General features: G+C 41.0%; 1 protein-coding gene across 1 annotated transcript in view; it reads left to right on the plus strand.

Moving 5' to 3' along the window:
• Nucleotides 1–15722, plus strand: part of DAGLB (diacylglycerol lipase beta) — a 34887-nt gene that overhangs the window by 17912 nt on the left and 1253 nt on the right. Inside the window, exons 7-14 of the mRNA XM_060260905.1 lie at nt 7429–7555; nt 9677–9760; nt 10254–10331; nt 11468–11548; nt 11821–11948; nt 12443–12511; nt 12629–12701; nt 14051–14307. Coding sequence (XP_060116888.1) covers nt 7429–7555; nt 9677–9760; nt 10254–10331; nt 11468–11548; nt 11821–11948; nt 12443–12511; nt 12629–12701; nt 14051–14307 — 897 coding nt within the window. The remainder of the gene's footprint in view (nt 1–7428; nt 7556–9676; nt 9761–10253; nt 10332–11467; nt 11549–11820; nt 11949–12442; nt 12512–12628; nt 12702–14050; nt 14308–15722) is intronic.

Below are 15722 nucleotides of genomic sequence, written 5' to 3' on the forward strand. Positions count from 1 at the left end.
CAGTTATACTTGGTCAGCCAGGGTCCTGCAGAGAAGCACCAGTGTCAAAAAGGGGGACATAGGACTTCAGGGGAAATGGTGGTCTACACAGAGCACGAGTGAAGTGCTCCAATAACCTTGCCTCACTGGGGGCCTTCAAAGTTAAATGCCAGTGGAGAAGGAGCATTAATGTTCCTCTAAACCTCTCTGTGGGGAGGCTTAATTTGACACGTGAACCTCTCTGGACCATGATCAGATCCAGACAAGTAAAGGTAGGCTTCTTCATAGCCAGCCCCTTTTTTTCTCTGCCTTTCTTTTTCCTTTTTAAGACTTTATCATATGAACACTGATAAAACAATAATGTCATAAAGTTTAAGGAAATGCAGGGGCCATTTTGTAGAAAAATAGGTTGTGGAGCTCATTAGCATAACTCATTAGCATATGCTGCCGCCCCACCGCCCCCCCCAGCCAAAAGCAACCCGATGCAAAAGAGAAGAGCCCTGGGTGACTGAGGCCTGTTTGGGCTGGCTAGAGATCAAGCAGGCCTCACTCACCTGGGCTGCCCCTCCTCCAAGTCAAAAGGCCAGCAAGCCACCCACCACCCAAAATCACATCAGAAGTGGAGAAAGAGTGGTGCAGGCTTCTCCAGTGGTTAATGAGAGCTACTGGGGGTGTGGCAAAGCTCCTGGTGGCTGACTGGCTGCCTGCTCTCCTAATCCAGGGATTGTTATGCAGCTTCACCTACTATTCAGTGGACAAGTTAGGTGGGGAAGAAGAGGGGGAACTGTCAGAAAAGCTCAGGAGCTCCTGCTGAATCTGAGGCCTGAGGAAATGTATAACTAAATTAATTTGTACAGACCAGACTGATTTTGTGCCAAAGAGATATATGAAAGATAATGTATGTTTTGTGACTAATGCAATAGCATTGTGAGAAGAAAGGGAAGAAAGCAGTGTTTGTATTTTTAGATGCTGAAAAAGCATTTGATAATATGACCCGGTCTTTTAAATTAAGGTTACAATATACAAATTGTGGCTCAAGATGTATTAGTTGGAGGCTTCTGGGGCTGGAACATGGTGAGCTGACCTGCTTTTTCTAGGAGGAGCAGACTGGAATCTTTGTTTTGGGCATAAAAGGCAATCTAACGCCTGCTGCCTACATTTTCCAGGAAGGAATCTGTCTAAGACATGCTTGGAAAATTTTGAGGGGACTTACTTTGGCTGACGAGAGATCCCAGGGGGGGTTTCTTTTCGGCTTTGAAGAATCCCCGATGAAGAATTGCATTCCATCGTCTACAAAGAATCTCTGGAGTCATTAAATTGGCATAAACTCATCAAGATTCCAGCTTTCTATGGATTATAATAACATCTGAAGGCAAAGAAGAATAGAATTAGTTAAGGTAAAAGATCCTTATCTATCATTCCGGGACTAAAATAAGACTGTTAAAATAAAAGATTTAAGATCTGGAACTATTTGCAAGAGCATAAAATCAAGAAGAAGTGGTAGGGGGTAAAAGTGGAGTTTTTGGAGTTAAGAGCAAGCAGAAAAGTGCAGAAAAATAACTGATGTTTGAAATTCTTGTGGCTTTGAAAAAAAACCCCAGCTATAACATAGCTGCAGACTCTTAACACGACACAGGAAGTGATGTTTTTTAACTATCGTGGGATCTACAACTATCGAGAACGAGACTTCACGGCCAGAGAGTCAGGAAGTAAACACGGAAAGAAGAGGAATCCTTAATCATCCGGGTCTTCTCTAGAGCCAGAAACCCTTGGTCCCAACTTCTGATCAGACATCACTGGCCTCCCATTGCCTAAAATGGTTCCTTAAATTGACCTCACCAATCCACAATCTGATGACAAGATCCAATAGATTAGAGCATGCCTTTCCAGCAAGCCCAAAATCACCATCTTCTGAGCTTCCTAGCTCAAGATATTAATTTTTAAAGTTCCTAATTTTTCCAAAATGGCAGCCGCGATATTTCCAAGTCCCCTTTTTAAAAAAAGTTTTTCTTTTTCCCCTAGGGCTTATTATTTACTTTCAAACAAATAGTTCAATCTGTTTTACCTTTTGGGGATGATTTGTGTCGGTTTATAGATTTTTAAAGTCCAGTTCCAATTTATTTTATGTAAAACCTTTGACCTTTCTTTAATGACAATAGTAGATACTCAAGGCATGGAGAGGTTTTTTGTAGACAATAAAGAGTTTAGGGATACAGAATAATTGAAGAATCACTATGGATTACAAATTAATTTCTTGGAATGTAAATGGACTTAATTCACTGCAAAAAAGAAAAGCAACCTTCCATTGGATTAAAAAACAGAAATGTAATATAGTTTGTCTACAAGAAGTACATATTAAACGAATGGATTATAAATTTTTATGGAATAAATCTCTTGGCGAAGAATTTTTTTAATTAGCTAAAGAAAAAAAAAAGGGAGTGTGTTTTTACATTAAAAAAGAATTAGAGCCAAAATTGATTTTTAAAGATAATGAAGGTAGATTTGTTGCAGTGGAGGTGTTTATGAATGAGAAAAAGGCATTGTTATTGGGACTATATGCCCCAAATGGGGCGAAAGATGCTTTTTTAAAAGACATTATGCAACAACTAGACCAAGTGACTTATGATCAAGTAATGTTAATGGGAAACTTCAATGGAACTATTAAGAACTCTTTGGACAGATCTGGAAGTAAAAAAAACAAAGATGGCAAGCTGCCAAAGTCATTTTTTGAACTAACAAAGCAAGAAAGTGTGGAAGATATATGGAGAAAGTTTAACCCTAACATGCGTGATTATACTTTCTTTTCAGCAAGGCATAACTCCTTCTCAAGAATTGATATGTTATGGTCTATGAAGGATCTGGGACTTATTAATAATAAAATAGCGATTCTTCCGAAAATAGGTGCAGACCACAATCCATTAATGTGGTTAGCGAAAGAAAGGAAAAAAAGTGAGAAGATGGAGGTTAAATGAAGATCTATTGCAAAAAGTAGAAATAGTGACATCTCTTGAAAAAGAAACCAAAGCTTTTTTTCAAATGAATGATATTCAGGATGTTAAATTTCAGACCGTTGGGATGCGTACAAAGCTGTTATGAGAGGAATATTAATTACATTGAACAATAAAGATAAAAGAGCTAAAGAAAAACAATTGGTGGATTTACAAAAAGAAAAAGATAAAAAAGAAAATGAACTGAAAAAAAAAGACCTGGGAAAAAGAAAATATTGCGGGAGATTACAATTTTGCAGAACCAATTGAGACATTTATTAAATAAAGAGGTGGAGTGGAATCTAAAAAGGTTACAGCAGAAATCTTTTGAGGGTGCTAACAAGCCAGGGAAGTATCTGGCTTGGCAACTGAAGAAAAAAAGGGAGAATAAATTCGTAAATAGAATTATTTCGGAAGGTAAAGAAATTGTGGATCAAGCCGGAATAAAAAGGGAGTTTTACAAATTTTATGCTAAACTATTTAAACGTCAACAAGTAAATAGAGAGAAAATAGAAGCATACCTGCAAAAAATAAAAGTGAAACCCTTAAAAGAAAATATGGGAAAAAAACTCTGAATGAACCAATTGGAAAAGCAGAAATAGAAGCAGCAATAAGTTCAATGAAATTGGGAAAAGTTCCAGGTCCTGACAGTTTTTCAGCTAAATTTTACAAAGTTTTGGTGGGAATATTAGTACCTAAACTTCAAAAATTGATGAACAATATTAGACAAGATGGGAAGGTGCCAAATACATGGAAAGAAGCAGATATCTCATTGATACCGAAAGAGGAAAGAGACATCATGAATGTCAAAAATTATAGACCGATTTCATTACTGAACAGTGACTACAAAATATTTGCTAGAATACTAGCAGAAAGACTCAAACAGCATTTGAACATTTCTATTCAAGAGGAGTAAGCAGGTTTTCTCCCCAGAAGACAAATAAGAGACAATATCAGAACAGTAATAGACATTGTAGAATATTACGAAAAGCATCCAGAAAAGGAGGTGGCTTTATTCTTTGCTGATGCAGAAAAAGCTTTTGATAATCTCAGTTGGGATTATGTTTGCAGTGATGGAAAAACTGAAACTAGGAGGTGATTTTATAAGAATGATTAAGGCAATATATACAGAACAACAAGCTAAACTCTGTGTGAATGCTGACTTGACAGAACAAATGATAATTAGCAAAGGCACAAGACAAGGTTGCCCTCTATCTCCGTTGTTATTTATAATGACCTTAGAGATCTTGTTGATTCAAATTAAAGAGAATAAAGAAATAGAGGGATTGAAGCTGAAAGTTTTTTCCTACAAATATAGGGCCTTTGCGGATGATGTGATGTTTATTAATGAAAATCCATTACAAGTGACACCATTGTTGTTAAAGAAAATTAAAGAGTATGGAGAGCTGGTGGGTTTTTATATAAATAAAGAAAAATCGAAAATCCTAAGTAAAAATCTGTCATTAAGCAAACAGAAAGAGTTACAAAGTGTTACTGGATGCGAAGTTACCTCAAAAGTAAAATATTTAGGTGTGGAGATTACGATGAGAAACATTGATTTATACATGAACAATTATGAAAAGCTTTGGCGTAAAATTGAAGAAGATATGTTAAAGTGGAATAAATTGAATTTATCCATGCTGGGGAGGATATCTGCGATTAAAATGAATGTTCTACCAAGAATCATGTTTTTTTTTTTCAAACTATCCCAATAGTGAATGATAAGAAACAATTTAATCTTTGGCAAAGAAGGATTTCAGAATTTGTATGGGCGGGCAAGAAACCAAGAATTAAAATGAAAATTCTGACAGATGCGAAAGAAAGAGGTGGCTTCCAGTTACCTGACTTAAGGCTATATCATGATGCAGTTTGTTTGGTATGGATTAAGGACTGGATAACTTTGCTTAACAGAAAATTATTGACATTAGAAGGCCATGGAAATATTTTTGGTAGGCATACTTATATGTATTGTGGGAAGGAGAAGATGGATGGATTTTTCTCACACCATTATATAAGGAGGAATTTGTTAAATACTTGGAAAAAATACAATAAATATGGTGATGAGAAGAAACCACTTTGGATTGTGCCAACAGAAGTTATAAAGTTGTCTTCAGATCCACAGGAAGAAAAGTGTGTATCATATAAACAACTGCTAAAGATTCATGGAGGCAAAATGGAATTGAAACCGGCTGAAGATTTGGAGGACAAATTTAATTGGTTTCAATTGGAACAAATTAAAAGCTTGGTAAAGAATGATATTAGGAATACAGGTATAAGGCAAGAACAAACAGAAATGGAAAAAATGCTGTTGGGTGAAAATGAAAAACTGATTTCAAGGACTTACAAGCTGTTATTGAAATGGTCTACAGAAGAGGAGGTGGTGAAACCTCAAATGATAAAATGGGCAATAAATTTTAACAAACAAATACAAATGGAGATGTGGGAATACCTATGGAAGAACTCTAAGAAAATATCGATGTGCTATAATATAAGAGAACTGTTTGAAAATGCTGTACAGGTAGTATATGACACCTAAAAATTAGCAAAAATGAACAATCAAGCTTCAGATAGGTGTTGGAAGTGTAAAAAACATGAAGGTTCGTTCTATCATATGTGGTGGACTTGCAAAAAGGCGAAACAATTTTGGGTTATGATTCAACAAGAGATTTTGAAAATCTTGGGCTATAATATTAAGAGAGCACCAGATGTCTTTCTGGTGGGAATACAAATGGAAAGCTTTCCGAAGCGAGACAGGACATTGTGGTATTTGCTTTCGTCTGCGAGAACATTGTATGCTCAAATGTGGAAGCAAGACAAAATACCAGAGAAATGGGATTGGGTCTTAAAAGTACTAAACTGGAGTGAAATGGACAAACTTACTAGAATCTTAAAAGACTGTAACTTAGAGAAATTCAAAGAAGACTGGGAGAAATTTCAAAACTACGTGGAGAAACAATGGAAAGTGAAGAGAAGCTTAATGGGAAGAGAAAAACTGTGATTATTGATATTTGATTATTGATATTTGATTTAATATGCAAGTTAGATAAATAAGAATCAAATAGAAGATAAATAAGAATCAAGTAGAAGATAAATAAAAATCAAGTAGAAGATAAAATATAATAATTATCCTTGAGTTAAGATAATGGTAATTTTTAGTGAAGATTCTATAATTGTTAATTTTACCTTTAGATTGTTTTTTTATATATTTTAAATACCAGCAGAGGTCATGAATTAGAGGTGAGGGGGGGAGGAAATTTTGTAATGTATTGGTTGATTATTTTTGGTGTTTGATAGAGGTATATTTCTCAATATATTGCAAAAATAATAAAATTGATTTACATGAAGATGTATTAGTTGGATACAGAGCATTTACACCAAGCAGCGTGCAAAGGTTTTAATAAATGGAGCATTAACTGGAGGATTCCAAAGTGAAAAAGGAATGCAGCAAGGTTGCCCACTATTGCTACTTTTATTTTTTCAAGATATTTTTCATATCTTCTCCCCCCACAACAGACACCCTGTGAGGTGGGTGGGGCTGGAGAGGGCTCTCACAGCAGCTGCCCTTTCAAGGACAGAGTCTCAGAACGGCTCACAATCTCCTTTCCCTTCCTCCCCCACAACAGACACTCTGTGAGGTGGGTGGGGCTGGAGAGGGCTCTCACAGCAGCTGCCCTTTCAAGGACAGAGTCTCAGAGCGGCCTACAATCTCCTTTACCTTCCTCCCCCACAACAGACACCCTGTGAGGTGGGTGGAGCTGAGAGGACACTCTCAGCAGCTGCCCTTTCAAGGACAACCTCTGTCAGAGCTATGGCTGACCCAAGGCCATGCTACCAGGTGCAAGTGGAGGAGTGGGGAATCAAACCCGGTTCTCCCCCCACAACAGACACCCTGTGAGGTGGGTGGGGCTGGAGAGGGCTCTCACAGCAGCTGCCCTTTCAAGGACAACCTCTGCCAGAGCTATGGCTGACCCAAAGCCATGCTAGCAGGTGCAAGTGGAGGAGTGGGGAATCAAACCCAGTTCTCCCAGATAAGAGTCCACACACTTAACCACTACACCAAACTGGCTCTGTGAGGTGGGTGAGGCTGAGAGAGCTCTCACAGCAGCTGCCCTTTCAAGGACAACCTCTGCCAGAGCTATGGCTGCCCAAGGCCATTCCAGCAGCTGCAAGTGGAGGAGTGGGGAGTCAAACCTGCTGCTCCCAGATAAGAGTCCACACACTTAACCACTACACCAAACTGGCTCTCTTAGAAGCAAGCCCTGCTGAGTCCAGTGTTGCTTTCTTCCATGGAAACGTGCATAGGATAGAGTTAAGTCAAGTTAGTCTACTGTGCTTCTTGGGGTGCAACGTGTCAGGAAATGTAAACTTCATTTTGTAGGGTGAGGCATGTGCTTCTGCTTCTTGGAGGACATCCTGCTCATTTGAATTTTCAAGTCTTGCTTTCTGTTTTCTTGTTTCTAAGTTGTAGAAACAGGCCAGTAGAAGTAGATATCATTGGTGGTGACCATCTGAACATGCACTTTGGATCCATCTTAAACATAACGGGGCTGCAGTACAGAGACTTCATTCACATCAGCTTTCACAATAAAGTAAGTAGTTTTGACTTACTGGATTTTTCTTGATCATTCTTCATGAGTTCTGGATTGGCATGGACACACGAGAGATTTTCCAATGGCTGAGAAGCCGCTGATGCCTGGAGCCATCATGCCATCCCATAGCCATGAGTTCCACAGCATGATTCCATGTTAATGTTATACCCAAAGAGCTTGACCTGATGAGAATGCCAGCAAAACCTTTCGCAACAGAAAACTTCCAGTGCAATCCTAAGAGCGCTTTCCTAGGAGTAAGCCCCACTGAGTAGACTTCAGTAGGATTCTGGGTAGACCTGCTTTAGGATTGCATTGAGTTGAATTAGTTGTGTTTCTATAGCTTTCTCGGCTTAATAGTAAAATGTCCTGTAGCACCTTTAAGACTAACAAACAGTAAAATGTGTTGGTCTTAAAGGTGCTACTGGACTCTCTATTTTGCAGCAACAGACTAATACAGCTAAATCCTGTTTCTCTGCCTAATCACTTTTAACAGTGACTAGGAAACACAGTTACTAGTTCAAAGTACGAACTCTCATGGCCATCTACCCTAATTGATATTCTGTTGTTATGCTCCATTTGCGTCACTGTGGCTTGAATCCTGTAGTCCAGGGGTGGCCAACGGTAGCTCTCCAGATGTTTTTTGCCTACAGCCCCCATCAGCCCCAGCCAGCATGGTCAATGGCTGGGGCTGATGTGAGTTGTAGGCAAAAAACATCTGGAGAGCTACCGTTGGCCACCCCTGCTGTAGTCCATTTCTAGCAGGCAGCAGCTGAAGGGAATTTCTGTCAGGTGTGGGTGTTGCTGATTCTTCCCTTGCTCTTTGACCCCTGAGGGTCCCCCCTGAGCTCCACCAAAAGCATTTTCAGGGCTTCATGGGCTGCAGCAGGAGGGGAAAATGGGAGAATCCTTCTCTGACAATGTAGAGTTCAGGCTATAATGTGTAATTGGCAGCCATGCATATAAGAAAGAAAGAAAGAAAGAAAGAAAGAAAGAAAGAAAGAAAGAAAGAAAGAAAGAAAGAAAGAAAGAAAGAAAGAAAGAAAGAAAGAAAGAAAGAAAGATAGATGATTGATGGAAGATAGATGATTGATGGAAGATAGATGATTGATGGAAGATAGATGATTGATGGAAGATAGATGATTGATGGAAGATAGATGATTGATGGAAGATAGATGATTGATAGATAGATAGATGATCAATGATAGATAGATGATCAATGATAGATAGATGATCAATGATAGATAGATGATAGATAGATAGATAGATAGATGATAGATGATAGATAGATAGATGTTTGATAGATGATTGATAGATGATAGATTGATAGATGATAGATTGATAGATGATAGATAGATTGATAGATAGATAGATAGATAGATGATAGATAGATAGATGATAGATAGATAGATGATAGATAGATAGATGATAGATAGATAGATGATAGATAGATGATAGATAGATAGATAGATAGATGATTGATAGATGGTTGATAGATGATTGATTGGTTGATAGATAGATTGATTGATAGATTGATTGATTGATAGATGATAGATTGATTGATAGATTGATTGATAGATTGATTGATAGAAAGATGATAGATAGATGATAGATAGATGATAGATAGATGATAGATAGATAGATGGATTGATAGATGGATTGATAGATAGATAGATGATTGATAGATAGATGATAGATAGATAGATAGATAGATAGATAGATAGATAGATAGATAGATAGACAATCAGTCATTGTTCTCAAAAAAAGAAAATGAGAGCAACGAAATGAGGTGCTCTTCCACAAACATACCAACACATCAACACCCAAAAAAGGACATATACATAAACCATTTAGATGCATCTAAAAACAAATAACCATTCATGACCCTGCATATAAGAGGTGTTTGTCTGTGGCTACTTGCATGATGTCTAAACATCCACCTTCCATATTCAGGGATGATGGTCAACTCTGAGAAACCAGAGCAAGAGAGCAAAACCCAGTGGAAATCTCTGTCATGATTTGCTTTCTAAACCCTTCTGGAGGCATCTGATGCAGCACTGAACTAATTAGCTGAACCCAGCCAGTGGAGTCTCACTTTTTCACACATCCTTTCTTGCATTTCAGATTTTTGAGATCCCATTCTTTGTCGCGTTGGATCACAAGAAAGAGGCCATTGTGGTTGCTGTGAGAGGAACTTTGTCCTTTGAGGTAGTTTTTTTTGTGTACAACTCAATGTGTGAATTTCCTGGTGACTGGGTCAAAGGAAGCTCATTCTGAAATGTTTAGTCAGCAGCATTCATTGTGGGAGGACGTGGGGAGGGAATCGAGATGGGGCTGAAAGGTTAGCCTGTGTGTGCTAACAAGACACCTGCACTGCCTTGTATAACATACTTTTATTTCCATACATATTGGCAGCATTTTTGGTGGGTACAAACCAAGTTCAGGCAATTTGTAATTTGTGCGTATTTAGTCAGCAGCCACCTTTTTTTATTACACACACATGATATTCAATACTGTACAATGCTAAAAGCCCCCCTGCAACTTGTGGTACAACCTGCAGATGTCTGAAGACACTCTTATTAGCCAGAGGTCTTCTGTGAAAACTCTCTCTTGGCTGTTGCCATCCTCTCTGCATCTGATCTCAACGAGATCCAGCAAGCATTGGGAATACTTGATCTGTGCTTCATTTCTTTGCATTCAGGATATCCTCACGGATCTCTCGGCAGATTGCGAAAGCATAACTCTTGAAGATATTCTGGAAAATGGTCTTGTACATAAGGTTGGCAAGTATTTCTGGGGGTTGTTTTCTAGCGCAGTAAAGTCAAAATGAATGTGTCCTGTGTAAGTGATGCTATCAAATCAGTTTCCTAGTTAGCCCTTCTCTCTCTCTCCTCCCTCGCTGAAGAAGAGCCAGCAGTAAAGCTAGCAGGGAGCTGAAGATGATGATGATATTGGATTTATATCCCGCCCTCCACTCTGAAGAGTCTCAGAGCGGCTCACAATCTCCTTTCCCTTCCTCCCCCACAACAGACACCCTGTGAGGTGGGTGGGGCTGAGAGGGCTCTCACTGCAGCTGCCCTTTCAAGGACAGAGTCTCAAAATGGCTCACAATCTCCTTTACCTTCCTCCCCCACAACAGACACCCTGTGAGGTGGGTGGGGCTGTGAGGGCTCTCACTGCAGCTGCCCCTTCAAGGACAGAGTCTCAAAATGGCTCACAATCTCCTTTCCCTTCCTCCCCCACAACAGACACCCTGTGAGGTGGGTGGGGCTGAGAGGGCTCTCACAGCAGCTGCCCTTTCAAGGACAGAGTCTCAAAATGGCTCACAATCTCCTTTCCCTTCCTCCCCCACAAGAGACACCCTGTGAGGTTGGTGGGGCTGGAGAGGGCTCTCACAGCAGCTGCCCTTTCAAGGACAAGCTCTGTGATAACTTTGACTGACCCAAGGCCATTCCAGCAGGTGCAAGTGGAGGAGGGGGGAATCAAACCCGGTTCTCCCAGATAAGAGTCCGTGCACTTAACCACTACACCAAACTGGCTGCCCTGTCCTGTGCTTGCAATGCTTGCTTTGTGTTTCAGTTGCTCTTAAGTGTTGTCAATGTCATTTGCCTTTCTGAACTTGGGCCCCTTACCTGGAAGAGGCTGGTTCAGGATGGAGCCATTAGAGAATGAAGTAGCACAGAAATTGGGTGGGCGGGGGTTCTGTTCCTGCTTCCAGGCCTAGATTGGCTATCCCCACACTGCCAAAAGGAGAATTCTTGTGGCACGTTTGGGAGGGGTGTAGGTGTGTGTGTGTGTGGGGGGCAACTCTTGAAATAGCAGCTGACAAAGATCCACAATTCGTACTGCAAACACGAGCAGCTTCCCAGTAGTGCTGCCTGCTGCTTTTGTCAACTTGCCATCCTTGTCTCCTAGGGGATAACCCAGGCTGCCAACTACATCTACAGAAGACTAATAAATGATGGGATTTTGAATCAAGCCTTCACCATTGCTCCTGTGAGTCGCAGCTGCCATATTCACACTTCCCTTTTCCTACTGTGTTGCAGTGCAGCATCGTAGCAGAGCTGCTCTCCCTCTAGTTGGCATGAGCTTTCCTGGCACTCAGGCAGTGAAGGTCTCCGCATCTACCAGGAAGGACCCAAACACCTGCAAGGAAGGGGCAAGGGACTGAGCCTGGGCACCTATGCATGCACAAAGCATGTGTTCCGGCACTGAATCAGGGCACCTCCCCTCTCTGCCTTTCTAACACTGCTGCTTTTTGCCTCTAGGAGTATAAACTGGTTGTAGTTGGCCACAGCTTAGGAGGAGGAACCGCCTCCATTCTGGCCATCATGCTCAGAAATTCTTTCCCAACCTTAAGATGTTATGCCTTTGCTCCACCAGGGGGTTTATTAAGGTAAGAGACACCTTGTATAAAAGTGCATGAAAAAGCACGAGAGAGTCCCCACCCAGATGAATTAGGTGTGAGGAATTTCGGGAGGGGAGGGGGGATGGTAACATTTGTCAGGTTTAGAAGGAACCAGTGTGAATTTAGGCAGCTTCGGTTCTCCCTGTAGACCTTTTTTACGGGGGCCCGTTAGGTGGGACTGATTTTCAGAACTGATGTGACAGACAGTGGGTTGGATCCAGGCAGCTTTTTTGCTGGTGAAAGGGGTGTGTGTGTGTTCAGTCTGACCATGAACAAGCCACGTGGGAGGAGGCTGGAGTGAAGAGGGGAGCTTGAATCCAGCCAACTATTTCACTCAGCCGTTCTCATTTTAAAAACGAGAAGTAAAGGTTAGTTGGAACATCGGTTTGAAAGGACCCCGGTGGCATGAAGTCTGTGCTGGTAACTCAACCGACTGCTAATTTAACCTGTTGTACCCCCCCCCCTTTTTTTTTCCTTTTAAGTAAGTCCCTGGCAGATTATACTAAACAATTTATCGTGTCAGTCATTGTCGGGAAAGACGTTGTCCCAAGGTAAGAATTCTTAACTGTGAGGTTTTTATTTGAAGATGATGATCTTGGTTAGAGCTACCCTCTAAAGACTTCTGCCTTTCCTCTTCTCTCCTTCCTCAATTATTGTGTATCAAACAGGCTCAGTATGCCCAATATGGAAGATCTGAAGAGAAGGATCATCAGAATAGTTGCCAACTGTAACAGACCCAAGGTAAAAAACCTCCAAAACATGAATGAACATACAGTTTAGTTGTGCAGAGCTGGGTTAGAAGAAGGGGCCGTTCATCCTAAACTGGGGTTAGTCAGACTTTCTTTTTTTGCAGCTTGCCTTCTGAACTTCTACCTTTTGTCTCCCTGCCCAGCTTGATACAGGTGGACACACAGAGAGCTTTTCTTGAGTAGTCTGGTGCTGTGTGTGAGGATGTAATGATCCGTGAAACTAGTTCTGTGCGCTCAACAAGCTTTGGGATTTTTTAAATCAAGCAGTAGATCCCCTTTTTCTTAGCTGGTACACTACTTTTGGCAATTTAGTTTCAAATGTGTGTGGGGGGAGGAAAACCAGCTGCTTGGAAAGGAGTGAAAACCTTTTGAGCTAGTTAAGCCTCAGCATCATAAGAGAAACCATGTTGGATCAGGCCAATGGCCCATCCAGTCCAACACTCTGTCACACAGTGGCCAAAAAAATTATACACACATATATACACACTGTGGCTAATAGCCACTGATGGACCTCTGCTCCATATTTTTATCTAACCCCCTCTTGAAGCTGTCTATGCTTGCAGCTGCCACCACCTCCTGTGGCAGTGAATTCCACATGTTAATCACCCTTTGCATGAAGAAGTACTTCCTTTTATCCATTTTAACCTGACTGCTCAGCAATTTCATTGAATGCCCATGAGTTCTTGTATTGTGAGAAAGGGAGAAAAGTACTTCTTTCTCTACTTTCTCCATCCCATGCATAATCTTGTAAACCTCTATCATGTCACCCCGCAGTCAACGTTTCTCCAAGCTAAAGAGCCCCAAGCGTTTTAACCTTTCTTCATAGGGAAAGTGTTCCAACCCTTTAATCATTCTAGTTGCCCTTTTCTGGACTTTTTTCCAATCCTTCTGTGAATCTTTCTCTTAGTTGGTGCTTTTTAAAATGTTTAATCCCATTATTAACTATATGTATGTTTTATAATTGATTGTAGCAATGTTACCTTTGTTCTCTCAGCACAATTTATATGTAACCAGTATTGGTTTTATCTGTATTGTTTTTGCTGGCTTTTGCTGTGAATCAACTTGTTTGCTTGCTGTGAATCTATACCACTGGATGGAACCATGATCAAAACTGACTTGTTTCAAAGGTTTCTTCTTTGGATCTAATTGTCACAGTGTGTGAGGTGAGGTGGTCAGATTCAAGCACACACACACCCTGTTTTGGAAAAGAATTAATGTGGGTGTTGATGGTCCTCAGGTTGTGTTTGTACAAATCAATACAATCCCACTTGCAAAAACAACTTTTCTAATTTTTCATGTGCTTCTTCTGTTGTTTCCCCCCTCCCCCCCCCCATTGTCCAGTACCAGATACTGCTGCATGGCTGCTGGTACGAAGTATTTGGAGGAGACCCTGATAACTTCCCCACTGAACTGGATGGGAGAAACCAGGATGCTCTGTCCCAGCCTCTCCTAGCTGAAGAGAGCCTCATGGTTCATCAGTCACCTTCATATACTTCTCTAGCAGGGGATGAATCATCTTTAAATTCTCCTCCTCCGTATCCTCATTTGTTCCTTCCAGGCAGAATCATCCACATCATAGAAGAAAACAGCACAAGGAGGTAATTGCGGATAGTACTTGCAAGGGGACAGTAGATTCCCTTTTACTTAGCTGGTGCACTACTTTTGCCAATGCCCTTCTTCTAGATTTCCATTCAGGAAATGTGTAGTGACAGATGTGCTGCGTATCAGCTGGTGAAAAACAGAGAAACAAAGGAGCGAGACAGATGCTCCATTACATGAACAAGTCTTGGCCACTTAAAATCACTGTCCTGTCACTTTCTGATATTGGAGGCCTGATTTAAATGTGAGGTGGGCTGGGGCAAAGAGCATTCCTCCTGTGGAGCTCTGCATGCACCCAGCATCTCTTTTGTACTGGATGGCCACCTGTGCAGAGCAGCTGTGTGGGTCTCTTAGCTGGCACAGGAAGATACTTTGCACCTGCAGAGCCCTACAGATAAGTGTTTCTGTCTTTTCCCAAAATGAAGTGGTCCAGATTTCTAGTTCTGAGCATACAGAAAACTTGTAGCTCCCTATAGGCATGATGGGACTATTTCTCTGTAGTGCCTCAGCCTGTTTTAATTGGTCTCTTCTGCTGTTGATCTGTTTGGTGCAGGCCCAAAAATCAGGCTGCTAGATCTGACTGGGCCCTGAGGGGTTTGCTGCTTTCATTTTGAATATTCAGCTAGTTTGAATAGGCTTCCTCTTACAGCAGTACATGTCTGACGTGAATCACAGTGTGTCTCTGGAACGGGGGTGGCCAAACTGCAGCTTGGGAGCTACATGTGGCTCTTTCACACACATTGTGCAGCCCCCAGAGATCAAGGAGGAACTTAATGCAGGCTTACTCTCAAGCAAGTGTGCTTAGCATCAGGATTTCAACCAGCCTCTGAGCACAGTTAGGTGACTATTTCCGCTGTGTGTGAAGGAGGGGGAAATAGACCTGCAAGCTCTTCTCCACCACAGAGGTTGCTTGGAGACTTGGAGTGAGGAAAGACAGCACAAGAGCTGAGGGAGCCACTGGAAGGAGGGACAGAATTAAACAAGGCGGTGCAGGTTCCCATTTATTTCATAGCTCTTGGTGTCAAGGCAGAGATGCATAATGATGCAAACAGTGGTAAGTGGTTTTTGGGAAGGGCAGGATAGAAATCTAATAAATAAATAAATGGTACATGTTCCTTTCTCTCACTGGTGCCAAAAATAATTCCCTAACTTTTCCCTATGCTGGTCTTATGGAGACTGTTATTCCCAGCTTTTGTTTTTAAAAATATCTCCTAGCACAGTCATGTTGTACATACATATATATTTTATCTTTCTGTGCAAAGAAAGTATTAAAAGTTTTAATAAAGGTGTGTGTGTAATATTTGTACATGTCTTGTCGCTGTCAAACATCTGATGTTTATTCTGTGTGGTTCTTACATTAAGCAAGTTCGCCCCCCGCCCCCTTCTTTAATTTGTAGCTGGTTTTGTCTAGTAA

Source organism: Heteronotia binoei, chromosome 20, assembly GCF_032191835.1.
Source record: "Heteronotia binoei isolate CCM8104 ecotype False Entrance Well chromosome 20, APGP_CSIRO_Hbin_v1, whole genome shotgun sequence".
NCBI lineage: Eukaryota > Metazoa > Chordata > Lepidosauria > Squamata > Gekkonidae > Heteronotia > Heteronotia binoei.